This window comes from Leucoraja erinacea, chromosome 2 (genome assembly GCF_028641065.1).
Source record: "Leucoraja erinacea ecotype New England chromosome 2, Leri_hhj_1, whole genome shotgun sequence".
Classification (NCBI taxonomy): Eukaryota; Metazoa; Chordata; class Chondrichthyes; order Rajiformes; family Rajidae; genus Leucoraja; species Leucoraja erinaceus.
Window position 1 is genome coordinate 52,228,144 of NC_073378.1, and position 27,642 is coordinate 52,255,785.

Sequence of the window (27,642 nt, forward strand, 5' to 3'; positions counted from 1 at the left end):
ATCTGGTTGCTTCAAAATAAATAAAATCTTGTTTACCCTCTCCCTCAAATAATTTTTTTTCCATTTATTCCCACATTGTATTTCCATCTGTTTATCCTTCTACGTTGAGTGCTTAAATTATAAAAGGCAGAATAGACTAATTTAATTTGGCATCACGTTTGACACAGATTGTGGGCCTGTTCCAATGCTATACTGTTCTATATTCCAGCTTGAGCCAATCTGTTCCATTGCCCAGCTTGTGTTCAGTGACCTGCAGTTACAATATGTAAAGTGCTCGTCCAAATATTTAAAAAAGATTTTCTGCTTCTCACACCCAGACAATGAATTACAGATGTCACCACCTACTGTTGATTTTTGTTATTTCTTAGTTCCTCTCGTTCTTAATTCCATTATGGAACCTGTTCATGTAATGGAAATTCACTTTTTCAGAATTTGCAACTTACTACCCAAAAAGTTGAGATACAGAATAAAATAACTGAATTTGCATGAAAAAAGCAAACTTTTTTTTCAACTTACAGTGTAAATGTATGTGTAGATGATACGACTTTGCGTTTATGGAAAATTGTGATTTGGACCGTTATCTCGAAAGGAAAACCCGCCCGCTCTGTGACAAGGGATTGCCTGTACCGTAAATGTATAACAAAAATAGGCAATACAAAGAACATACAACTGTACAACACAGCAACAGGCACTTCAGCCCACAATGTCCATGGTGAACATGATGCCGCATTACTCTCCTCACATGATCCCTATCCCACCATTCCCTACATATCCATCAGTGTATCTAAAAGCCTTTTAAATGCCACAGTTGTATTTGCTTCCACCACCAACTCTGGCAGTGCATTCCAGACACCCTTTTGTTAAATAAATTGTCATCCTCTGACTTTAAAGCTATGCCCTCTAGTCTTTGACATTCCCATCCTGCAAAAATGGTTCTGATTGGTCACCCTATCTACGTCTCTCATCATTTTATATATTTCTATCTGGTTTCCCTTAACCTATGCAAAATTCCAAATAACCATGGTTTCCACACATCTTAATCTTCTGCACCAACCAAAATGAAGGACTTTATCAGATCCATGTAGAAAACATCCACTGCCTTATCCGGATCAATCACCTCCTCAAAAAAACACCAAGCAAGTATGATGTTGTAGGAATTACAGAGACATGGCTGCAAGAGGGCCAGGGCTGGGAACTGAATATTCAAGGGTATATCTCCTATCGAAAAGACAGACGGGTGGGCAAAAGTGGACAAAGGTAGCTCTGTTGGTGAGGAATGAAATTCAGTCCCTTGCAAGGGGTGACATTGAAACAGGAAATGTGGTCAGTATGGATAGAACTAAGGAATTGTAAGGGTAAAAAGACCCTAATGGGGCTTATCTACAGGCCCCCAAACAGTAGCCTGGACATAGGGCACAAGTTGAATCAGGAGTTAAAATTGGCATGTTGCAAAAGTAATGCTACGGTTGTTATGGGAGATTTCAACATGCAGGTAGACTGGGATAATCAGGTTGGTACTGGACCCCAAGAAAGGGAGTTTGTGGAATGCCTCCGTGATGGATTCTTAGAACAGCTTGCATTGGAGCCTACCAGGGAGAAGGTAATTCTGGATTTAGTGTTCTGTAATCAACCGAATTTGATAAAGGAACTTGAGGTTAAGGAGCCATTAGAGGTACTGACCATAATATGGTCAAGTTTAATCTACAATTGGAGAGGGAGAAGGGTAAATTGGAGATGTCAGTGTTGCAGTTGAATAATGCGGACTATGGAGCCATGAGGGAGGAGCTGGCCAAAGTTAACTGGAAAGATACCCTAGCAGGGACAACATGGCAGATATTTTTGGGAGATGCAGAAGGTGCAGGATCAGTTCCAAGGGGAGTAAGGGGCGACCGTGGCTAACAAGGGACGTCAGGGATAGTATAAAAATAAAAGAGAAGTACAACGTAGCAGAGATGAGTGGGAAGCAAGATGATTGGGTAATGTTTAAAGAGAAACAGAAGATAACTAAAATGGCAATACGGGGAGAAAAGATGAGGTACGAAGGTAAGCTAGTGAAGAATATAGAGGAGGATAGTAAAAGCTTCTTTAGGTATGTGAAGAGGAAAAAATTAGTTAAGACCAAAGTTGGACCCTTGAAGATTGAAAAAGGTGAATTTATTATGGGGAAAAAGGAAATGGCAGATGAGTTGAACAGGTACTTCACCAAGCAGGATACAAACAATCTTCCTGATGTACTAGTGGCCAGAGGATCTGGGGTGACAGAGGAACTGAAGGAAATCCACATTAGGCAGGAAATGGTGTTGGGTAGACTGATGGGACTGAAAGTTGATAAATCCCCAGGGCCTGATCGTCTGCATCACAGGGTACTTAAGGAAGTGGCTCTAGAAATCGTGGACGCATTGGTGATATTTTTGCAATATTCTATATATTCAGGATCAGTTCCTGTGGTTGGAGGTAAGCTAATGTTATCCCACTTTTTAAGAAATGCGGGAGAGAGAAAACAGGGAATTATAGACCAGTTAGCCTGACATCGGTTGTGGGGATGATGCTGGAGTCAATCATAAAAGATGAAATAGCGGCATATTTGGATAGCAGTAACAGGATCGGTCCGAGTCAGCATGGATTTACGAAGGGGAAATCATGCTTGACTAATCTTCTGGAATTTTTTGAGGATGTAACTAGGAAAATGGATAAGGGAGAGCCAGTGGATGTAGTGTACCTGGATTTTCAGAAAGCATTTGATAAGGTCCCACATAGGAGATTAGTGGGCAAAATTAGGGCACATGGTATTGGGAGTAGGGATTAACGGGTCCCTTTCTGAATGGCAGGCAGTGACTAGTGGGGTACCGCAAGGCTCGATTGCTGGGACCGCAGCTATTTACAATATACATCAATGATTTGGATGAAGGGATTCAAAGTAACATTAGCAAATTTGCAGATGATACAAAGCTGGGTGGCAGTGTGAACTGTGAGGAGGATGCTATGAGAATGCAGGGTGACTAGGACAGGTTGGGTGAGTGGGCAGATGTATGGCAGATGCAGTTTAATGTGGATAAATGTGAAGTTATCCACTTTGGTAGCAAAAACAGGAAGGCAGATTACTATATCTAAATGGTGTCAAGTTGGGAAAAGGGTTAGTACAACGGGATCTGGGGGTCCTTGTTCATCAGTCAATGAAAGTAAGCATGCAGGTACAGCAGGTACCTCCGGTAGGCGGCGCGGCTCTGGCCAGCAGCGGCCTCTGCAGCCTGTCCGCGTTTTTATTATTTTTGTCTGTGTTTTTATGTAGTGTTTGTTATTGTTGGGGTGGGTGTGTGTGGGGGGGGGTGGGGGTGGGGTGGGAGGGGGGGGGGAAAACTTTTTGAATCTCCCCCTGCACTGGAGACCCGACCTTTTCTCGTCGGGTCTCAGTCGTCGTTGAGGCCGCAACGAGGAGCGGCCTCCAACAGGAAGAGACCGGGGACTCAGGTGTCGACTCACCGTTGCCGTCGCGGAGCTGGCCGAGTCCGGAGCGGTGGAGGAGCACTGCTGCTGCTGCTGCTGCTGCTGCTGATGCTGTTGCTGCTGTTGCTGCTGTTGCTGCTGTTGCTGCTGTTGCTGCTGTTGCTGCTGTTGCTGCTGCTGCTGTTGCTGTTGCTGCTGCTGCTGCTGCTGCTGCTGTTGCTGCTGCTGCTGCTGCTGCTGCTGCTGCTGCTGCTGCTGCTGCTGCTGCTGCTGCTGCCGGAGAGTCGGAGGCTCTCTACAGGTCTGTGGACGACGGCACCGGGAGCCCACGGCTCCCTGGAGGGAGACCGCTTTTCGGGGCTTCTGCGGCGGCGACTTCTCCCGCCCGAGTTGCGGGGGGTCGAAGAGCTCCTGGAGCGGGGCCTGACACCACTGCCCCGCGCGGCTGGAATGGCCGCGGACTCTGCGAGCGCACACCGGGGGCTCCAACACCAAGACCCAGTGTGCGACCTCGCACCACCCGGCGTGGCTTTAATGGCCGCGGGACAATCGCCATCGCCAGCCAGGGGCTATGACTTTGAGTCTGACATCGGGGGGGGGGGGGGAGAGTGCAGTGGAGAGAGAAGTTTATTTGGCCTTCCATCACAGCTATGTGATGGATGTTTATGTTAAATGTGTTATGTTGTGTCTGGGGTCTATTTGTGTGTAATGTATGGCTGCAGAAACGGCATTTCGTTTGGACCTCCAGGGGTCCAAATGACAATTAAATTGACTCTTGACTCTTGAGCAGGCAGTGAAGAAAGCGAATGGCATGTTGGCATTTATAACAAGATGAGTTTTGTATAGGAGCAAAGAGGTCCTTCTGTAGTTGTATAGGGCCCTAGTCAGACCACACCTGGAGTATTGTGTGCATTTTTGGTCCCCTAATTTAAGGAAGGACATTCTTGCTATCGAGGGAGTGCAGCGTAGGTTTACAAGGTTAATTCCTGGGATTGCGGGGCTGTCATATGCTGAGAGAATGGAGCGGCTGGGCTTGTATACTCTGGAGTTTCAAAGGATGAGAGGTGATTTTATTGAAACATAAGATTATTAAGGGTTTGGACACACTAGAGGCAAGAAACATGTTCCCGATGTTGGGGGAGTCCAGAACTAGGGGCCACAGGTTAAGAATAAGGGGTAAGCCATTTAGAACATAGACGAGGAAACACTTTTTCTCACAGAGAGTTGTGAGTCTGTGGAATTCTCTGCCTCAGAAGGCGGTGGAGGCCGGTTCTGTGGATACTTTCAAGAGAGAGCTAGATAGGGCTCTTAAAGATAGTGGAGTCAGGGGATAGGGGGAGAAGGCAGGAACGGGGTACTGATTGGGGATGATCAGCCATGATCACATTGAATGGCGGTGCTGGCTCGAAGGGCCGAATGGCCTACTCCTGCACCTATTGTCTATTGACCCATAACGACCCATAAAGGAACATACAACTCTGACGGGGCGGGGGGGCTAAAATCGTGAGCAAAAAACAAACTGCAGGTGAGGCAGCATCTAGAGAGAAATGACAATTATCGTTTTGTGTCGGAGGCCATTTAGTTTGAAGATATGAGTGGAGCAAACTCATAAATAACAAAAAGCAGGCCAGTTTGAACCATTGAAGATTCTCGAATGGCCCATCATCCTCTTCTGTTTTAATCTTCTCCTCAAGTAACTGAATCCCTTCGCTGTTGCTCCATGCTTTTTGATCACAAGATGATCATTCACTCGATAAAGGGATAAGGTCATCATTATCTTTCTTTTCAAGATGATATGACTCGTGCTAGATTCAGTTTGTTCCCAAAATAATCATGCAATTTTGTTTATTTGATGTTCATTTTTTTTTAAAAAGGAAATTTCTGAATGCGGGAAAGCATGTCTGTGTGGAATACCCAATGGCACTCTCAGTGGCTGCTGCCGGTGAACTGTGGGATCTTGCTGATGCCAAAGGTAATTTAATGAAATAGTTGTAGTGAAATAGTGTTAGTAGTGACTGGATTGCAGTGACTAACAATTGGAAATATGTTAGTGCCAGAGATTGAACAGTTCTTCCAGCAATTTATATTTTAGTGGATAAAATAATTTTGAAAACCAGGGTCCTTTGGAGGCTGGTCTTTGAATTAATTTTAATATTTAATTCATCCCTTGTTCTCACCTTGTTGGGGAAAATAGAAAAATAACCATATTTAATTATAATTATATTATGAAAGACTTTTACTGAAAAAATGAACATGTGACAGCAACAATAACAGCATTGATATGTTTTTCAATGAAGATATACAGATCTAATCCAGTGCACTTTACTTCTTTACATCATTGAAGCAATTTAATTTTGCATACATTTCTCAATACAATGACCGACATCTACTACAAACCCACTGACTCCCACGGGTATCTTGACTACAATTCTTCCCACCCAGCACCCAGGTTGAGGCGTTCCAGTGCAGGGCATCGGAGATGTCCTCATTCTTTAGGAAACGTTGGTTCCCCTCTTCTATTATAGATGAGGCTCTCACCAAGGTCTCCTCTATATCCTGCAGCTCTGCTCTTACTCCCCACCCCCCTACTCGTAACAAGGACAGAGACCCCATGTCCTCACCTTCCACCCCATCAGCCAGCGCATCCAAAATATAATCTCTGACACTTTCGCCACCTCCAGCGAGATGCGACCACTGGCCACATCCACCCCTTTATTCTTTCTGTGGAGACCGTTCCGTCCTTAACTCCCTGGTCAATTAGTCCCTTCCAGACCATCCCCTCTCCTGGTACTTTCCCTTGCAACCGCAGGAAATGCTACACCTGTTGCTTTACCTCCCCCCTCGACTGCATCCAAGGACCCAAATAGTCTTTCCAGGTTCGGCAGAGGTTCACCTGCACCACCTCCAACCTCATCTACTGCATTTGCTGTCGTTGGTGTCACCTTCTCTACATAGGCGAGACCAAGCGTGGGCTCAGCGACTGCTTCACCCAAAACCTCCACTTAGTCTGTACTAACCAACCTGATCTCCCGGTTTCCCAGCACTTCAACTTCCCCTCCCATTCTGAATCTGACCTTTCTGTCCTGGGCCTCCACCATTGCCAGAGTGAGGCCCAGCATAAATTGGAGGAACAATACCTCGTATTTCGCTTGGGTAGTTTACAGCCCCAGCAGTATGAACATCGACTTCTCTAATTTCAGGTAGTCCTTGCTTTCTCCCTCCTTCCCCTCCCCCTCCCAGCTCTCCCACATAGCCTACTGTCTCCGCCTCTTCCTTTCTTTTTCCAGCCCCCCCGACATCAGTCTGAAGAAGGGTCTCAACCCGAAACGTCGCCTACTCCTTTTCTTCAGAGATGCTGCCTCACCCGCTGAGTTTCTCTGGCATTTTTTTGTCTACTTTTGAATTTTCCAGCATCTGTAGTTCCTTCTTAAACAATACAAATGATTGCTATGTTTGATAGAAACCGAAAATTAGGAATGTCTCAAATTGGGGAACATTTGCTTGAAAAATCATTACTGTGCTTTATTCTCCATTAAAACCATTAAAACCCCCCCACAAACAGTAGCAGGTTTGCTAGACTGGTTTGATTGGTAGTGGATCAGTCAGGAAAAATGAGGGGGAAGGAAGGGGGTAGGGGAAATTATGGAAATGGGATGCAGGAAGTGGAACAATAGATATGTAATAAAGTAACGGGACATTGGTCTCCTGGGGAACTGCCTTCCTCCCCACAACTATCGAGAGGAACCTGTGATTCAGGCCACGCCCAATCACTTGCAATCAACAGATGTGGTGGGCACACACATTGAGGTGCACATTGCATCAGATTTTTCCAATTAAAACATTTCTCCCATGAATATATGTTGAACAAAGAAAATCTAATAATGGGGGAGTGGACTAGGGAAGATTTTAAAACACACATAGTCCATTACTTTCATATTGATGCACTCCTTGTGAGGTGTAATTATGAAACCCAGGGGAATGACCTCTTCACCCAATTTCTGTAGTTGTACAGATTTAATCCAGAGTATTGTACATTATTTTTATTGTTTTGTATCATCTAAAGAATGAATTCCCCATAACATTTTGAATACAGTAAAATATGACATATACATTTATTGCCTTCAATGCACATTTATCATTTTGACATAACTTAAACTACTAATTTCCAACTGGAGATCAGCTCAAAGAACATTACAATGTCTCCGTATTTAATGCCAGGTGGGATTAACTGGTAGAAAATCAAAAGTGTGTCAAAAGTAACTTTTGTATGCCTTTTAATGGCTGATGTTATGGATTTTTTTTTCTGAAATGCAGGAAAGATTCTACATGTGGAGCACATAGAACTACTAACAGCAGAGTACAATCTGTTAAAACAAACAGTGAGCGGAAAAGAGCTGATGGAGGGTACTCTACATTTCACAGGTAGCCATAATAACCAAATGCCTGCACCTGAAAAGCAGCATAAATTAACATGATGATATGAAAAGGTGCAAAAACGTGCTTCCACAAATTGTGCTATTAACGCGTCCGTTTAATTTACTAAAGATGATAGCTGATGTAAAGAGAGCTCCCTCCGTCTGCAACAGATTATTCTGCCACATTGTGACAATAGGTAAGGAAGTGTTGTAAAGCTTGTTACAAATGCATATTATTTTATTATTTTCAACCAAAATTATGAAGGGACTTGCATTTGTACATATCAAAACCATTCCACTGTTTTACCACACTTTAGAATGTTCTAAGATCACAAAAGGAGTATATTATAAGAGTAAATATTAGCATTTTTCGTTTTCTACCATTTAATTCAGTTGAGGATTCTCAACTCTTCAGTAAACTACATGTTGGCCATGCTTTTTTTTGTGTGTCTGACTGGTGAGGAAAATAAAATAACGAAGGACTATTGAGGTTGCTCTGTCCTAGTGTTCATAACACTAGTGAATGCCCTATATTTAAATTGAGACAGCATCGGCTAACTGGCTTTTACACAAGATCAATAACTTCTTTAATGAATTTTATTTTTTGACTGTAAAATACTTTAGCACAAAAGTCATATAATAAATGGAAGGTTTTTACTAAACCAAACCTGCAAGCTGTAGTGGAGAAAAAAAATGCTGGAGGAATTCATTACGGATCCTGATGCAAGGACTCGATCCAAAATGCCAACTATCCTTTTCGCTCTTCACCCACTAGGGATGCTGCTTCACCCACTTTCAACCAACAGTTAAGGGTCTGTCCCACTTGCATGCGATTGTGTGCGTATGTCGCGACCAAGCGGAGGTCGCGCGAAGTTCGCACGTGACGTCATTTACACATATAAACGTGTTGTTATAAACCTCAGATATGCACTTCTAAGCACCAAGCCTTCACTTCATTCACACAAAAGCAACGGCATTTTGGACTGGAAATTGTATTGGTGATTTGGTTTAGGCCAAAATGAGCTGTTATTGTGGACTGTGGGATGGCTTTGAAAAGTGGTGGATTGAGGTTGAAAATTCTCATCAACTGGGTGCAACACGAGAGATATTGAGAAATTCACAAATTCGGGTCATGACACTTAATTAACAATAAAGAGTGAGGATGGATGTGGCTGCCTGAAGCAGTCAGTCAAGATATTCAGGCTAGAGCTTTGCCTGTGTGATTAAAATGAGAATAATGGATTGGCTTCAGGCGGTGACCTCATCACGCAACGCCACGCGCTAGGCGTTTGCCGTCAAGACGCTGCGTACGCCGTCAAGATGCTGCATACTCCCGCAATGCACCTGTGTGCGTACCGACAGGCCTCTGGCGCGCGAAGATTTTGGTCACTGCAGGAATTTCGGAGCCCCGCGCGATGTCGCGACCATCCCCGCACAACGCGCCATACCCCTCCGCCCTCATAAGTGGGACCGGCCCCGCACGGCCAAACGGTGCCCGTACGCCTGAAGCGACCATGAGGTCGCGTAATTTGTGAGCAAGTGGGACAGGCCCTATAATTACTATCTCCAAACTGCAGTATTTACAGTCTTTGGTGTCTCATTAAACAAGACAACGCCACATTAATCAATCTGCAGTCCGTCTGTCTTTTTTATTTTTGTCCCGTTGAATGTATAGTTTGTTGTGGTTTTATATTGTTTTTAGCTGTGTATATATGGGAGGGGGGGAACTTTTAAATCTCTTCCCTGTACGGGTGACCCGACCTTTTCCCTGTCGGGTCTCCGTTGTCGATGGGGCCTTGCACCGTGGAGCGACCTCCAACCGGAACGACCTGGGACTTGCCTGTCGCGGAGCCTGCCGACTTACCGTCGTGGGTCTGGCCGGCTTCGGAGCGGGGAGAGCTGTGGTGGCGCACGGCTGCGACCCGACTCCGGAGCTCGGAGCTCCAGCCTGTGGTGGCGCACGGGGCGGGCGACCCCGGACGGCCGGAGCTCGGAGGCTGACCCAGAGCCGCAGGTGAGACCCATTGACGACCTCCGCTCGGTCCGACCAACCTGACCTCCCGGTGGCTCAGCTCCACGGTCTCCTCCATGGCCAGGCGAGCACCACCGGAAATTGGAGGAGCACCGCTATTTCGGAGCATCCTCCCATTGCAACGGCAACTTCTCAGTGCCAAGAAGGGTTTTGGCCCAAAACGTTGCCTATTTCCTTCACTCCATAGATGCTGCTGCACCCGCCGAGTTTCTCCAGCATTTTTGTGTACCTTCAATTTTCCAGCATCTGCAGTTCCTTCTTAAACACTTGATTCTTTTATATTTCAGTGTAGTGTAATTGAACCACATTTTTGAAAATGGGCTGTAAGGTGTATTTGATACAAGAGGAAAGCTGTATAATGTAGATTTCAAACTTTAAAAATAAAATTCTTATCTGTTTCCACACTGTGTGACTATGATTGTGTTCATGCAAGTGTGTAAGAGACCCATGTGAGTTTAGTTATTCTTTTTCAAATTACAGTACCCTGTACTTTAATATCATTTTGCTCTTATTCCACACAAAAATAGTGTCCAGTACGATTTAGATTAAATAATGCTATCGGAGAACCCAACTGTAGGATATTCTTTCATTTCCATGATTGGAAACTATAATATTGAATCCTTTTGTGGCTGAAAATAAAGCCTTTGCACTTTGCATCCTGACTGAAAAGGGCTAATTATTACCATCTAATTCTGGGTACATCATTTATTTCAAAATCATCCCATAAGTACCAAATTATCTGCATTCTTATAACACCTTTCCAATCCTTGGAAGCCCGCCGGATCTTTCATATATAGATTCAGTGGTAGGTAAATTGCAGTTAAGTGATGTTTTTGCAGGGATAGATGTTAGCTAGAACACCAGGAAATTTTGCCTGAACCTCTTCTCATGTTTAGTTTACTGTATTATTCCTCCTCATATAATGTCATACAAATTTAACATCATCATAACAGATGGACAAGTCTGTAGGTAATTCTTTCTCTGTAAGACAGTCCCTCAAGAAATGTCACATGCCTTTTGTACAGCACTGAAGTATCGTGACTTAATCGTATTCTGGTTTATAAGATCCGAATCATAGACACAAGGAACTGCAAATGTTGGTTTACCAAAAAAAGATACAAAGTGCTGGAGTAATTCAGCAGGTTGGGCAGCATCTCTGGGAAACATGAAAAGACAATGTTTTGGGTCAGGATAGTTCTTCTGATGAAAGGTCCTGACCCCAAAACGTCACCCATCCAAGTTCTCCAAAAATGCTGCCTGATCCTTCGAGTTACTCTCGTACTTTGTGTCTTTATGCATGTCATTGAGTGATCCCAGCTCATCATCATAGAGAAGAAACATCGAGATTTTTGAAATTCCTATTAATTTTACACCAATTGTGATAAAAGTAAGATCCTTGGCCATGGCTTAATCCCTGTTGACTAAGAATTTAATTTTTCAGTGTCATTTAAATATGAATATTATGTTTATTGAAATCTACATTTATATTTTCGGCAACTAAACCTTTGAAAGCATCCCTGATTTTAAGAAAAAACAACTGTTGGAGGTACTCGGCAGATCGGGCAGCATCTGTGAAGGGTAATCGACAGATATTATTTCTGGTCGGGACCTTCATCAGCCTGAGGAAGGGTCCTGACCTAAAAAAATCATCTGTTCATTTCCCTTTACGGATGCTGAGTTCCTCCAACAGTTGTTCTCTGCTCAAGATTCTAACATTTGCTGTCTCGTGTCTCCAATTGTTTTTAAGAAGATATTTATCAAATTATATTTATCTGCTTACATTTGAAAAGTATTGTCGTTGCAAAGCAAAGGCATTAAAAATCCTTATTATCTTCTAGGTGGACCTTTGGATAGGCAACACAACGGATTCCCTGCCTTCAGTGGTATAGCCCGTCTGACTTGGCTCATAGATTTGTTTGGCGAACTCACATTCAAATCTGCTACACTCAGTGAGGATCTAAAGCAACAATACTGGAAGATGACAGCACACTTACACACAAAAGATAACAGGTTAGAAATTCAGATATCAGTCGTGTGACAATATTTAGTTCTACTTACAGCAAGCAGTAGAAATTTAGAGATTTGTCAAGGCAAGTTTATTGGCATATGCACAAGTACGGTGAGGTACAGATATAACTCGCACCTAGACGGGTAACATATAAAACATAAATTACACAAATTCTGCAAGAGAATGAAAAGAACATGACTGCAACAAACACAAGACATTAGGGCAAAATACAATCAGTAAAATTTAACAGAAGAACAAATATCACAAAGTACTGGAGTAACTTAGCCGGTCAGGCAGCATCTATGGAGAACATGGATAGGGATTGTTTTGGGTTGGGACCCTTCTTCAGACTAATTGTAGAGGACGTGGAAAGAAAGCTAGAAGAGAGGATGGGCACGACAAAGCCTGGCAAGTAGAAAGTGGATATAGGTGAGGGGAGGTTTTCATGGGCAGATGGTTGGACAAAGACCAAAGATGAAAAAGCAGAAGGAATGAGACAAAATGATCGAAGAGTTACAAATTGTGAAGCTAGAGGAAGGAATTGGAGGGGGGAAAATAGGTGCAAGTCTAGGTGGGGTGCAGGGGAGGGAAGGGGAATAAAGGGAGTTGGGAAGAAGAGGAAGGAGATGTGGTTTAGTTACCTAAAAATTGAGAATTCAACGTTTATACCATTGGGTTGTAAGCTACCCAAGTAGAATATGAGGTGCTGTTCCTACAGTTTGCACTTGGCCTCACTGTTTCAGTGGAGGAGGCCCAGAACAGAAAGGTCAGTATGGAAAGCATTGCCCAAATTCCTCCAGAGAGGCAAAATAAGAACTAATGATATCTGTAAAAGGGTATGCTTCTGTCAAATTATAGCTGAAAGTCAATGGAAGTATTCAAGGACCAACAGTGAAAGATGGATATCAGTAATTTCAAGTCATGCTACCTCTTAGTGCAGTAGAGTGCTGTACTATCTTTTGATTCAGAGACTAAGCTTCAACGTTAAAAAGATTAAAATGCTTGATTAAAGATTGTGTAATCTTAATTCACCACTGATTATGCACTACAGTTGTTTGCTTTATGATATGTAGAAATTGTACTGTACTTAAAGGTGCCTTAAAATAGCAATGTTACAAAACTTACCTTTAGCGGCGCTGCAGTTCTGCCACTGGCCGTGTGCACGACTTTGGCGCCTTTGGGGGGTGGGTGGGATTAAAATGCCATTTTCTCCTGCCTGTCGGAGGCGGATTTCCTCGGGCTGCTAGCTGCTGAAGAATAATCGATCCGACTTCTGTTACCGATGTGTGTTTATTTATATATATTTTTTAATCGCGAGACAATTTAATAATTTGATTAAAATAAAATGCGACTTCTAACGCCTTCAACGCCTACAATGTGTCGGATCGCAAGAACGGGACAAAACAAAGGGTAAATCATTTATTTTACATATAAACTTGCTTCTTGGTATGGCTTTAATCTAATTTTACGTTGCGAAAATGTGATTTGGGCCCCATACGAACCGGCAGTGTTTTTCCTGCTGATATGGAGTTCAAATTCACCGCAAATGCAACGTTCCAATCGATCGCGTTCCAGAAAAACCCACTTGCAAGATGATTTACATGCTCTTTTTTTTGGACAATCATGTCATAAGAGCATCTAAATCGTCTATGTTTTGTGTTATTGTTGACCCATGGTCAATATTTTTATACTAAATTTTAGTTTTGGTCCCAGGTATTGTGCAAAAAAATTAAAATGTTGATTATATTGAGTGGATGTTTCTAGATTAATTTATGGGATTTAAACATCAAATTCCTTCCATCTGGCAAATTAATTAATGACAGATTTAAAAATCATGTTAGATTGTGAATTCTTGTGTGAATGGGATTAGTTTGTTATTTGGATATATTTGGCTATTTAAAAAAAAAACATCATTTTCTTCAGAAATGGAATCTACAGGACATTCTTAATGGGAAAGTAGTGGGCAGAAAGGCATGTCATGCGTGGTTTGAAGAGCAAAAACTTGTAGTTTACAATGCCAAAATTGAAAAGTTGAGGTGGCTTGCTATATCAGATACCAAGGTTCAATCCTGACCTCAGGGGCTGTTTGCACCAAGTTTGCACGTTCCCCCATGACTGCCTGGGTTTCTTCTGGGTGCTTTGGTTGCCGCACACATCCCCAAAATGTGGATTGCTAGATTAATTAAGCACTGTAAATTCTTCAAGAGAGTGAAAAGAACTTGTGTAGGTAAGCAATAGAATATGAGGATATATCGGATGGAGGCGCAGGCAGGCCCCGAGGAAGCAAATGTGGCTGTGGTATCGAGTCTGGGTAAGGATGTGGTCGTACAGTTGGAGGGCAGGGGGATCACAGAGGGTGTGCAGTTAGAGAGGAGGTTGTGAAACTGTCTCCGGAGAGAGGAGGAGAACTTCTTCAAAGTAGGCATACAGAATATGAGGATAGTTGATGAGAATGTATAGAGAATTAAAAAGTAACATTAATGTAGGATTATTGTAAACGGGTGGTTGATGGTCAGTGTGGACTCGGTGGGTCAAAAAGCCTGTTTCGAGGCCGTGCCTCTATGGCACGATTAGAGGATGCTTGGACTTTCCAAGTGAAGTAGGAAGGCTTGGAAATGCTAAAATTAAAACCAAAGTTACCAAAGTAAGGGTTTCTGCAGTGTGTGAACATGGTTAATCATGGACCTTGTACGTGCAGAACACTGTCGCACAATTGATGTCAAAATATGTATTGCACGCTGCTTGATGTTTCCAGAAATGGCCACTGGCCTCTTCATGCATGTAGCCACATGGCCACTGGTGTCTCTGTGAGAATGTGTAAAATTTCTAGCTGGTTTTCTTTTTTGGCAAAATATAACATACTAGATTAGTCTGGACCGACATCTACTACAAACCAACTGACTCCCATAGCTATCTTGACAACATTTCTTCCCACCCTGCTTCCTGTAAAGACTCTATCCCCTACTCCCAATTGCTCCGTCTATGCCGGGGCATCGGAGATGTCCTCATTCGTTAGGAAATGGAGTGAAAAACTTGGAGTGAAAAAAAAAGTTTAATTACCACTGGAAAATCATTCTATTAGAATGATAAAAAAAAAACATTCCAACATCTAAACATCCAACAACATCCAAAAACATTCCAACATCTTCAGCCCCATCCTTTGATTTACTGCTGTTTTTATCCTTGGAAAAGCAGCTCAAAAAACCATGTAGTATGTGATTTAATATATTAGTATCCAGCTAATATCTATATATATATATTACTAAACCTCTCATCTTGACCACTTCCTGTCTGCGTTATAATTAAATTTGCGCAAAAATAATCCCCCATAGCACTACGATTTTTTGTCATCTTACTCACCATTCTCCTCTGCTACAAGTCAAATAAGTTTTGTTCCGATCGGTGAAATAGTACAAAGGTTTTGAAGGTTCCCCCTCCCCCACACGTCCCCCTTCCCCACACCACCCTCCCCCACACCCTAGGCAGATGGCTGGGATTCTGATTTTTTTACCTTTGGGATCTCCTCTGAGGCAGAGGTGACCTGCACAACAGGGATGGGTTGCATCTGAATTGCAGGAGAACCAATATCCTAGCCGGCAGATTTGTTAGTGCTATTGGGGTGGTTTAGAATAGATTGGCAGGGGACAGGATCCAATGCAGTATTCAGGCAGGTGGGAGGCTAAGCGTTGGTCCAAAAGTTAATTACAGCAATTTCAGTAGACAGGATTGGCAGGAACATAGCAGGAGCGAGGAAAGACATTTGGATTAAATTACAGTTATTTCAATGCTAAAGATAGGTAAGGCAAACTTACTCAGGGTGTGGATAGGTACATGCGACTGGGATGTTTTAGCCATTACAGAAACCTGGCAAAGGAAGGGACAGGACTGGCAGCTTAATGTTCCAGGATATAGGTAGAATAGAATAGAATAGAATAGAATAGAATAGTTTCTTTATTGTCATTGTAACATGAACCATGTACAACGAAATTTAAAATGTCAGCCAGTCAGTGCAGCATTCAAACATTTCTAAAAGCTAATGATACATACAAGGTAAAATATTAAAGATAAACAACTAAATAAATATCACGGACAAAGCACGCATACACACCCAACCCTCCATCCTTCTGTCGATTTCCAATTACCACAGTCCCTTAGTCTGTTCCCTGCGTTCCTTGGCGGCTACATTTAGTGCTTTTATAGCAGTGGGGTAAAAAGGTCTAAACTTGTACTGTAGATCTGTACCGTGTGGATAGGCAACAGTTCAAACAGGGAGTGTCCGGGGGGAAATGTCCTTTATGATATTCTGGGATTTTTTGGTGCAGCGGGAACTGTGTAAGTCCTCCAAGGTAAGGAGAGGGCAGCCGACAATCCTCTGGGCGTTGTCAATGGCCCTCTGGAGTGCTTTCCTCTGAGCCGCTGACCCTCCCTAGGTGAGATGGAAGTGAGGGTAAATGAGGAAGGGGAGTTGATTTATTTATTAAGGAGAACATCGCAGCAGATAACGAGCTGACATCAATGGGACTAAATGGGTGGAGCTATGAAATAAAAAGGTGATGATCACCCCACCCACGCTCTCCCTACGTACATTCTTGTGCAAGAATCATTATTGTAGTTTATTTCCCTTTAAAAGCTTTAAGACCCTCCCTACATGTGTCACAGACAGTAGCAGCTTGCTAGACTGGTTAGAGTTGAAGCGGATCAACCACAGAAAAGACGGGGAAGGGTGGAGGTTGGGGAAATGTTGGAAATGGGATTCAGGAAGGGGATCATCAGGGATGAAATTGAGTAACTGGACATTAGTCTCCTGGGGAACTGCCCGTGGAGAAGAACCTGGGTGTTGCTCCAATCCCCTGCAAACTACAGAATCAGTGGGCTCACAGATCGAGCTGATTATTAGTTGACACAAATTATTTTTTTTCAAATAAAGATGCATGGGAGGATATTTTGAACAAAGGAAAGATAATAATAGGGTAGTGGATCAGGGGACATTTTAAAGCACACATAGTTCATTGCTTTCATATCAAGAAACTCCTCACTTTTCTGTGAGGTGACTATGAAAGCCCTATCACAACCAATCCTATTACAGTTGTTAAATACTTGAACTGAGCTGTGCATGTTGAAGATATCATCACATGCTGGAAATATGACATACCTTAAACCTGTGTTAGAGTGATTGATGTTCAATAGTTCTCCTAATCATACTTTATTACCCAAGTATGTTTTGCAACCTGCAAGGAATTTGATTTGCCATATGGTCATACTAATAAAAAGCAACAGAACACACAAAATACATTTTAATGTAAACATCCACCACAGTGACTCCTCCACATTCCTCACTGTGATCGAAGGTGAAAGCTCTTCCCTTCATTGTTCTCCCGCGGTCGGGGAGCCTCGAGCCTTCCGTTGATGGGACCATCTTGCCTCCCGTAACCGGTGGCGGGCCCTCGCGTCGGGGCAGTCAAGCTCCTGCATCGGGGGGATGTCAGGTCCCCAAGCCAGGCGATCGGATCCAGGCCGGGCTGGTCGAAACCTTCAGCGACTTTGGAGCACCCAACATCAGTCTCTCATCTGAGACTGCGACCTCCTGATGTTAAAGTCCGCAGGCTGCGGTTGGAGCGTCGATCCCAGGCAAGGAATCTGCCCCGATGGTAAGTTCACGCGCCACCGTGGGGCTCAAAGTCAGTCCCGAGCATGGCCTCCAGCTCCATGGTGTTGGGCCGCAGAGGGACCAGATATAATCGCATCTTCGGCAAGGGAAGAGATTGAAAAAAAGTTTCCCCCGCCCATCTCCACATAAAACAAACCAGAGAACATTAACACAAACTTTTAAAACACTAAAAATGACAAAAAAAAAGATGAAAGGACAGACGGACTGTTGGCGAGGCTGCCATCGTGGTGGCACTCGGTGGTCAAATCTGTTCCAATTTCCTTACTAGCAGTGCCAGAAATAGACACAAATATTTCAAAACAGGCAAATGTTTTTTTTTGTAGGTACACAAAAATGCTGGAGAAACTCAACGGGTGCAGCAGCATCTATGGAGCGAAGGAAATAGGTGATGTTTTGGGTCGAAACCCTTCTTCAGACTGATTTTGTTTTTTTTGTGCCCTGTTATGCCTAATAAACAGGTGCAAGTGGATCCAAGTTCAATGCACTCGAGAATTTATCCCATGCCACTAATTTAAAAACCTTCTCCACAAGGAAATCTTTGTTATATCATAAATGAATGTTTACCATTCTACACAAAATATTGTAATGATGACAGAAATAGTGAAAATATTTTGTTTATTTTGTAAGAGATATCAATTTCTTGATGACTTTAGTTGTGATTTTGAGTTTGCTTTTTCGGTCTCTCTGAAGTTAAAAGACTTGGGCTGATCGACATCTAATGCTGAAACGCCAGGTTGTACTGATGTATCAAGGAAATATGTGATATGGAATTTCAATATACTATATCTTATCAAGTGTCTGTTTTTTATTAACTCCATTTTAGAGCCTTAACCTGGATTGAAGAAAGAGGACCAGGATTAAGACGTGCAAAGCAGATCAATTTCCAATTTAAATCGGACATTTTGGATCGTCTCCCAGAAGTGCCCAATAACCATAGTGGATTATTCATGAAAGACCTCAATTTGTTTGTCCAGAAGCTAATAGGGCAAAATCTCACTGACACTCCTGAAAGGAAACGCATCCTGTACTGCCTGGGCCTGGCAGATGAGATAAAGGCTTTCTGTGAGCAGTCTCCATCAAATTGTCATGATTAATAAACTTTTACTTTTGCATGTATAATTGGCTATGTTAGATTGTTGGAATTTGGTGTGAGGATTAATATGTGTGCCTGTTTTAAAAAACATTTCAGATGAATATAATTTCATTAGACCTCTTCAGAGCTTATGTTAAAACCAGAAAGTGATATATTTCGTAATTATACAAAGTAGTTACCAGCAGTTGGATAAATACTGATTTCATTGAATCTTTTGTTTTGTTCTTTTCTGATGGTGTTTGTTAAAATATCACATGGCTAGAAATACTATGATTTATTTTGGACATAACCTTTATCTGAAGCAATAACTGGAGCAGGGGTCAGTAGTCATTAGTCTTTTGCTGTTAATTTTTTCCTGCTTGCTTACTAAAACTTGATACGTGTGATATCTGAGCCTTTAATATTACTTGTTTCCTATAGCAACGCAGAATTATAAGACAGCCATTTTCCTCTCTTCTCTTTAGCAATGTTATATGTATGCATGGAGATAATTCATGAAAAGATTACTTTGTAAATATTTGTTAGATCCATACATTCTCATTATAGTAAGGTTAAGAATACACATTAATTCTGATTCCAACCACAATAATTTCAGTTATGTTTAGGTAAAATTGTAGCACACTCCATGACTTAATTTGTGATCTCCACAAGATTGATTAAAGTAGTCCCCGTGTGGTAACGTATTTGATTATTGTGCAAAACACAATATGCTGGAGTAACTCGCGAGTTAGGCAGCATCTTAGAGGAAATGGATAGGTTACATTTTGTAGTAGGGGGGAGAACAAAGTCTGACAGGTTTAGGTGGATGAGTGGGCTGATTGGCAGATAGATGGAGTAAGTGACAAAGGTTAGTTGAACAGGAGACAAAAGGGTGTAAAGAGAAGTTAAATGTAAAACCAGAGGGTTATATGTGGAAGAGACCAGGGGCGAGGTGAAAGAGGGTGGTAGAGTGAGAGAAATAGGTGCATGCTGGGACGGTGTGGGGGCGGGTGGGTAAGAGCACAGGAAAGAGAGAGGAGGAATTTCTCCCACCTACCCCACCCCCCCCCCCCTAACATCACCCCTCCGTCTATATGCTTTGGCTTTACAATTAGTTCAGCGCATTCTTAACTTTTACTTAAGCAATAAATAAGTGAAGCAAGGCCTGGCATGTCTTCCTCCTTTTCCTTTGTCATGTAATTTTCAAAATTCATCAAATTTCATGTGATGTGTCTTTAAATAATGATGCTGAAATTGAGCTATCGATATTACAGATCCACTACTGATTTTCTGGCACTCTGGAATCGAACGGTACCGGAATGGTTCAGAAATTTCAAGTGCGCTCCCATAATTATGTTCGGATTATAGGAGGTGCCAGACCTCCAGTTGCCAGAAAATTGATGGTGGACATGTATCATTATGCCTGTACACCCTAATGGCCCTGTCTCACGGTGCGAGTTGACCCACGAGTGTCCCAGAGTGAATGACTCGTGGTTGTATATGAGATTCCAAGTTTATGATTAAGAGTTTAACCGAATTCCCACAGGTATGACTAAGTTTGTCGTTTACTTGTCATTTCTGCGATGTTCCAAGTTCCACTCCCGAGTTACTCTTGAGCCAACAACGTCTACCGACTTGTTGAAGAATCATCACATGGTAAAAATGACTTTGTTTTATTTAACTTTAACTGTGGACTTATTTTTTCATTTTAGTGTAAGTAATTTAATTGCATCCGTCTTTTCTTTAAAAAGTGATTATCATGCATCTGCTTATCTGATGGTAGATGTCAAAACTTGCCATTGAGTGCTTTGCATTGTCTCTTTTATTGCTTGAATTTAGGCTTGTGCTCCATTTCTCAGCTGAATGAGAGTATATACTGGAAATACTTATTTGTGCTTAATTTGTTGATTTGCATGTTTGAAACGCCCTTTTTCAGACCACTGTGTTGTTTGCTGTGGTGCTCCTTTACTCAATATGTGCAAAAAAGTGTTTTTCATATTGAACAAGATGAATAAAGACTTTGTTTCACATTCACCGTGCTGTTTGTCTTGTTTTCTGATCTACTGAGAGGGGACAATTTTTAACATTTAAAAAGCACAGCATACGAGGCACCTGAGTCCTTAACTCTCACAAATGATTGTGAGAATCAAGATGTGAATATATTGTGCCACTTCCTCAATTTTGTGTTGTATGATGAATGGAATATTACATTCAAGTCATGAGACTTTGTAGTGATATTAAAATGAAGACTTCCAGACATCAATTTGATCTTGATAACAAAGAACTCTATTTTATTGTGCAATGAAGTAAACAAACAGTGAGAATCAAACGGATTAGTAAAAAGCATTTCAACACTTTAAGCTATTAGAAAAAGTGGGAGTATCCAAAAGAAACTAAAACATGCTCAAACAGGCAAAAAATAACATAAACATACAGATAAGAATCAACATCAGAGGGATAACATAACTAATCTCCCAGGTCACTGTTCTCTGTCCAGCTGCCGAGTTTAGAGTGCCCACGAGTTAACACGGTAGACTCAAAAGTCACTAAGGTAAATTCGCGGGCCACCAAGTTCTTACAACAAGTTTAAATGTCTCAATTTTTAACTTCAACAGTAAATTTGACTCGTAGAAAACTTTAAACATGTTTGAAATTTTTCAAGAGTTAACAAGTATCACGGCTACCTGCCATTAGCGCCACGAGTCGCTAAGTTGCGTCCACAAGTTCCGACGTTCCCGCTACGTTAATCGTACGTGATTACCACGAGATTAATTTGTTTTAAACTCGGGGTTACTCGTGGGTCGACTCGCACCGTGAGACGGGTTTAAGGGTTGATAAACTCTGGTTCCAAGAGACACACTGTTGCAGTGTCAAGAATTTAATAAACTGTATTCATTCACATCATTTGTTATTGTTTTATCATATGCAGAGTTTGGCAAAATTAATAATAATATATTAATCTGTATATTCAACTATATATCTGTATATTCAAACTCGGCAAGGCCAGCAGCATAATCAAGGATGAGTTGTACCCCGGCCACTCCCTCTTCCCTCCCCCCATCAGGCAAAAGGTATAAAAGTGTGAAAACACACACCTCCAGATTCAGGAGCTGTTTCTTCCCAGCTGTTCTCAGGTAACTGAATCATCCTACCACATCCAGAGCGCAGTGCTGAATTACTATCTACCTCTTTAGTGACCCTTGGACTGTGGGAGGAAACTGAAGATCTCGGAGAAGGCCCACGTAGGTCACGGGGAGAACGTACAAACTCCATATAGACAGCACCTGTAGTCGGGATCGAACCCGGGTCTCTGGCGCTGCATTTTGCTTTAAGGCAGCAACTCTACCGCTGTGGCACCGTGACTTTCCAGGTTTATGTCCTCGATAAGGTGGTGTAAATGTGGGAATGTACCATGATGGCGGACTGAGGTCTTATATCAAAGAGTCAAGAGTCAAGAGTCAATTTAATTGTCATTTGGACCCCTGGGGGTCCAAACGAAATGCCGTTTCTGCAGCCATACATTACACACAAATAGACCCCAGACACAACATAATTACATTTAACATAAACATCCATCACATAACTGTGATGGAAGGCCAAAAAAACTTATCTCTCCACTGCACTCTCCCCCCCCCCCCCCGATGTCACAGTCAAAGTCAAAGCCCCCGGCTGGCGATGGCGATTGTCCCGCGGCCATTAAAGCCACGCCGGGTGGTGCGAGGTCGCACACCGGGTCTTGATGTTGGAGCCCCCGGTGTGCGCTCGCAAAGTCCCGCAGCCGTTCCAGCCGCGCGGGGCAATGGTGTTAGGCCCCGCTCCAGGAGCTCTTCGACCCCGCAACACGGGCGGGAGAATTCGCCGTTGCAGCAGCCCGAAAAGCGGTCTCCCTCCAGGGAGCCGTGGGCTCCCGGCCGAGCCGTCCGCAGACCCGCAGTAGCAGCCTCCGACTCAGCAGCAGCAGCGGCATCGGCAGCAGCAGCAGCAGCAGCAGCAGCGCTCCTCCACCGCTCCACCCGCTCCGGTCTCGGCCAGCTCCGCGACGGCGACGGTGAGTAGCACCTGAGTCCCCGGCTTCTTCCCGTTGGAGGCCGCTCCTCGTTGCGGCCTCAACGACACCTGAGACCCGACGAGAAAAGGTCGGGTCTCCAGTGCAGGGAGAGATTCAAAAGTTTCCCCCCCCCCCTCCCACCCCCCCCCCCGCCCCCCCACACACACACCCCAACATAAAATAACAAAAACTACACAGAAACACAGACAAAAAATAACAAAAACGCGGACAGGCTGCAGAGGCCGCTGCTGGCCAGAGCCGCGCCGCCTACCGGAGAGAGAGACGCAAAGTGTCAAGAATGTTTATTAGGAACGGGGTACTGATTGGGGATCATCAGCCATGATCACATTGAATGGTGGTGCTGGTTCGAAGGGCCGAATGGCCTACTCCTGCACCTATTGTCTATCCTTTATCTGGCTTTGCTGGCTTTACCTTGCACTAAACATTATTTCTCTTATCATGTATCTATACACTGTAAATGGCTCGATTGTAAAGCATGGAATAATCTCCACCCAACTATAGTTTCCTAACCAGATGCAACTAAATTTAAAGTAGCTCTTTCTTCCCAATAACCCTTTCTGGCTTAAGCCCTCCCTTCACTACCTCCAGTTTAAATTCCATTTGCAATATTTTGGAGGACCAAGAAACCAAGAAACAAGAAACCAAGATGTATTGTCTTTCTGCTGACAGGACAGCACGCATCAAAAGCTTTTTGCTGTACCGCAGTGCATGACAATAAACTAAACTGAACTGTATCAATTACCAGTTTGCTACTTCAACAGGAGAAAATTAAATAATGTTTCTAATAATACAAAGATTTGGGATATTATTAACAAAAGATTGTTTTAACAATCCTTTGTGGTTCAGAAATGTAATTGCAAACTCAGAATAAAATAGATCAGGATGCTAGCTTAATTGGTAGCATCACCATCATTGCAGGTTTGTAATATTCTTATATTCTCCAGTCTTGAAGATTACTTCAAATACACCATATGTGACGCTACCGTGAAGATTCAATGTCCTATTACAATTCACATTTACCATCACATTGCCTTGTCGTGTAAAAAAGTGAAACTGATTTACGTTCTTATTCACTACTTATGAATTTTGTTCTTTTAAAATATAAGTATAGTGCTTCTAAGAACTAAATTACACAGTTAGATGTTTTAAAATAAGTTTACTAAAAGTATAGGGCACGCTGAAAATAGCAATAGAAAGCCCACTAAATACATTTACACAGGTTTGTCCTCCCCACCCAAGATCATGAATCATGCATAAGTATATTTAACTGTTACCAGCATTATCTGCACTTCAATCATTGAGTGCAGAGGAGCGCCAGCAAATTATTTGACTGCTGTGAAATAGGAGAAGCAACCCACCTGTGCCATTACCGGCCTGCACCTAATATTCAGCAGGAGTATTAGATGTCATTGTTAAACTAGAAACCCGGCTGATATTTTTCCACTTACTTTGCCCAGAGACATTGAAACCAACCACAGAGTAACAACATGTTACTGAAACCAACAAGCAATATAGAGATTGAACCTTAAGCTCCACAACCCTTTTCTATATTCGATATTGCAACTTCACACTGGGCCATTGATTTATATTAAATGGAGAGATACAGCAGACACAAGCAAATGCAGATGCTGCTTTACCACATAAAGACACAAAATATTGGAGTAACTCAGCATGTCAGGCAGCATCTCTGAAGAACATAGCTGATGGTTTGGGTTGGGATCCTTCTTCAGACTGATTGTTAGGGAAAGTTGGAAGGAGGAGAGAGGTAGGATAAAGGCTGGTGGGTGAGGGAGGTTGGTTTTAGATAGGCAGATATTTAAACAAAGGCCAGAGATGCAAAGGCAAATGGTGTGAGATAAGGATCGAAGACTTGCAAATTGTCAAGCCTGAGAAAGAAATATAGTTGGAAGGGGAAGTGGAGAATGGTGCGTGTCCTGGCACAGGAAGAGGAGGGGGAGAAAAAGAGGATTGTAGGTTAGTTACCTTAACTTGGAGAATTCAATGGTCACACCATCAAGTTGCAAGCTACCCTAGCGGAATATGAGGTGCCATTCCTGCTGTTTGTGCGGAGCCTCACGCTGGCAATGGAGGAGTCTCAGGACAGAAAGGTCAGTATGGGAATGGGACGAGGAGTTAAAATAGTTAGCAACCAGGAGATCCAGCAGGCCTTGGTGGACTGAGCACATTGTTCGGTAAAACGGTGGCTGGGTCTATGCTTGGTCTCACCAATGTAAAGGAGGCCACATTGGGAACACCACAAACCCTGTTAAAATAGGTCAATGTAAACCTCTGTCTCATCTTGACTGCTGGGGTCCCTGGATAGATGTGAGGGAGGAGGTATAGAGTTAGGTTTTATATCTCCTGCAGTTGCAGGGGAAAGTACCTGGGGAGGGGGTATTTTGTGTGGGTGAGTAAATCAAGGAGTTGAGGAGGGAGCAGTCTCTGCAGAAGGCAAATAGGGGTGGGTTTGGGAAGATGGAACCAATGGTGGGATCATGTTGAAGCAGGTAGAAATATTGGAGAATGATGCAGAAGTTGGTGTGATGGATAAGGATCAGGGGAACTCTCCTTGTTTCCTCTTGGGGAGGGGAAACAAGAGCAGAACTCTGGGAGACAGAGGAAAGTAGGTGAGGGATTCATCTATGAAAGCAGGGGGAACCACATATAAAAATGAAAGAGAGTAGGGGATAGTTTCATTGCAAGAGGCAGGGTGGGAAGAGTTGTCATCCAGATAACTGGAATGGAAGTTGGTGCGTTTGTAGCAGATGTCAATCGGTAAGTCTGCCCCGTGATGACGAGAGATCAAGAAAGTGCAGAGAGGTGTCAATGTTTGGCATTGAAAATGGAAACAATAATTTTCAGAGTTAAAGGGAGTCTTGGTTCTTGCGTTAACTTGGAGTAAACAAGAATAGGTTTGCAATTAACTTGGAAACACATCTGTCTTTGTAGCTGGAATCACAAATTGGATCGAATGCCCTCGTCTGCTCCTAATTGGTTTGTGTTTGGTGTAGGTCTTGTAATCTATGTCGAGCTGACCATTTAACATTTTGTAAAAACAGGTCAAACGGTGAGCTTCACGTCTGTCTTGGGAAGGGTTCCACCCCAGAGAATTCAGAAGTTTGGTAACACTCGCTTCTCTCTCATAGGTGTTAGTAACAAATCGAGCTGCCTGTCTTTGGACACGTTCGATGGAAGAAATGTTTTTATTTGTGTATGGGTCCCATGCTGCAACTGCGTAGTCCAAATGAGGTCTAACGAGGGTGAAGTATAGCTTCTCCTTGACAGAAGTTGAACAATGATGAAAGTTGCGCCTCAGAAAGTTTAGGACACCTGTTGCTTTCACCGTTGCATGATGAGTCTGACCATTCCAACGCAGATCATTCTGCAATTTGATGCCAAGATACTTGGTTTGTTTGGATTCTTCAAGGGTGGCACCAAGTATATTGTAAGATGTTTCGCCTGGATTCCTCTTTCTGGTGACACGCATGGTTTCACATTTGGAAGGGTTGAACTGCATGCCCCATTGTTGTGACCACTCAACCATAGTATCGAGATCCTTTTGGAGAGCATCTTCATCATCAGCTGACTTAATTGGACGGTACAGCAAACAATCATCAGCGAATAGTCTGGTCGTACTTGCGACTTTTTCATGGATGTCATTTATGTAAAGCAAAAACAGATGTGGGCCAAGTACTGTGCCCTGAGGTGTACCACTCAACACTGGATGCCAATTGGAGCTCTTTCCGTTCACACACACACACACGCTGAAGACGTTTTGTCAGGAAACTGGAAATCCATCGTTTCGTGTTGGAACGAATACCATAGAAGTCAAGCTTCCGAAGCAGTCTCTGGTGTGGGATGGCATCAAATGCTTTAGAAAAGTCCAGCACAACTAAATCCGTGATGACGTTACTATCAAGGTGCTTGGCCAGGTCATTTGTCGTCAGGATAAGCTGAGACTCACATGATCTATGCCTCCTAAATGCATGTTGGTTGTCAGTAAGAATGTTATGTTTGCTCACGTGTCGCATCAGATTACTATCAATTAAATTCTCCAGCAATTTTCAGCAAGTACTTGTTAATGAAACAGGACGATAATTCTCTGGGTTGGTGGTTGAACCCTTCTTAAAGAGAGGAGTGATGTTAGCCTTCCTCCAATCCAGCGGAACATCACCTGAGTCAAGCGATTGTTGGAAAATAAACTACAAAACTGGAGCCATTTCTTGGGCTGCGATCTTGAGGGCTTGATTCTGTATCTGACCTGGTCCAATTGCTTTTGTGGTATTGATGTTGAGCAATAACTTCTTGACACCTTCAATCTCAATTTTAATAGCAGGCATATCAGCATAAGGGCTGAGCGGTAGAACTGGAAATGATGAAGGCTCCACATCTTCCCGGGTGAAAACGTGTTGAAATTGGTTTGCAAGAGCTTCTGCTTTCGCCTGGTCCTAATATAAATCACGAGTCTAATATAAATCACTTAGCATACAAAGATCACTCAACACCAGAGATTTTAGTTTTCAATTGGTGATGTGATGTTGTTAATTGAGGTGTGTCGATTCATGATGCTAAGTGGAACCTAACCCCTGCCAAATTTTTTAATAACTTTCTACCTTTCTTCTGATTTAATGTCACGGTTATGCTGATGCACCAAGGCTAAGCACAAACCGAAAATGTTATATTTTCAAAGAGTAAATTTTATAAACCTCTCAATCCCGTTACTTCCACAATTGTAGGGGTGGAGGAAGGAAGTATAGCTGGAACAATTAGTCTTCAGGTTTGGTACACTGTTCTATCTCAAATTAGCACATTGCCAGAATAATATGGTTGAGATTGCTGCCATGTCAGGCTTGCAGTGAAGTTCCAAAACTCTTCCAAGTTTATTCTTATTTGCCTGGTTACAGCATTTTCTAGAAACAAAACCACTGTGTAGC

General features: G+C 42.9%; 1 protein-coding gene across 1 annotated transcript in view; it reads left to right on the top strand.

The window, feature by feature from the left end:
- blvra (biliverdin reductase A) overlaps positions 1 to 19,698 on the top strand; it is a 45,060-nt gene extending 25,362 nt beyond the window's left edge. Inside the window, exons 4-7 of the mRNA XM_055656803.1 lie at positions 5,319 to 5,416; positions 7,759 to 7,866; positions 11,730 to 11,901; positions 18,391 to 19,698. Coding sequence (XP_055512778.1) covers positions 5,319 to 5,416; positions 7,759 to 7,866; positions 11,730 to 11,901; positions 18,391 to 18,661 — 649 coding nt within the window. The 3' untranslated portion in view covers positions 18,662 to 19,698. The remainder of the gene's footprint in view (positions 1 to 5,318; positions 5,417 to 7,758; positions 7,867 to 11,729; positions 11,902 to 18,390) is intronic.
- Positions 19,699 to 27,642: the final 7,944 nt, after the last annotated feature.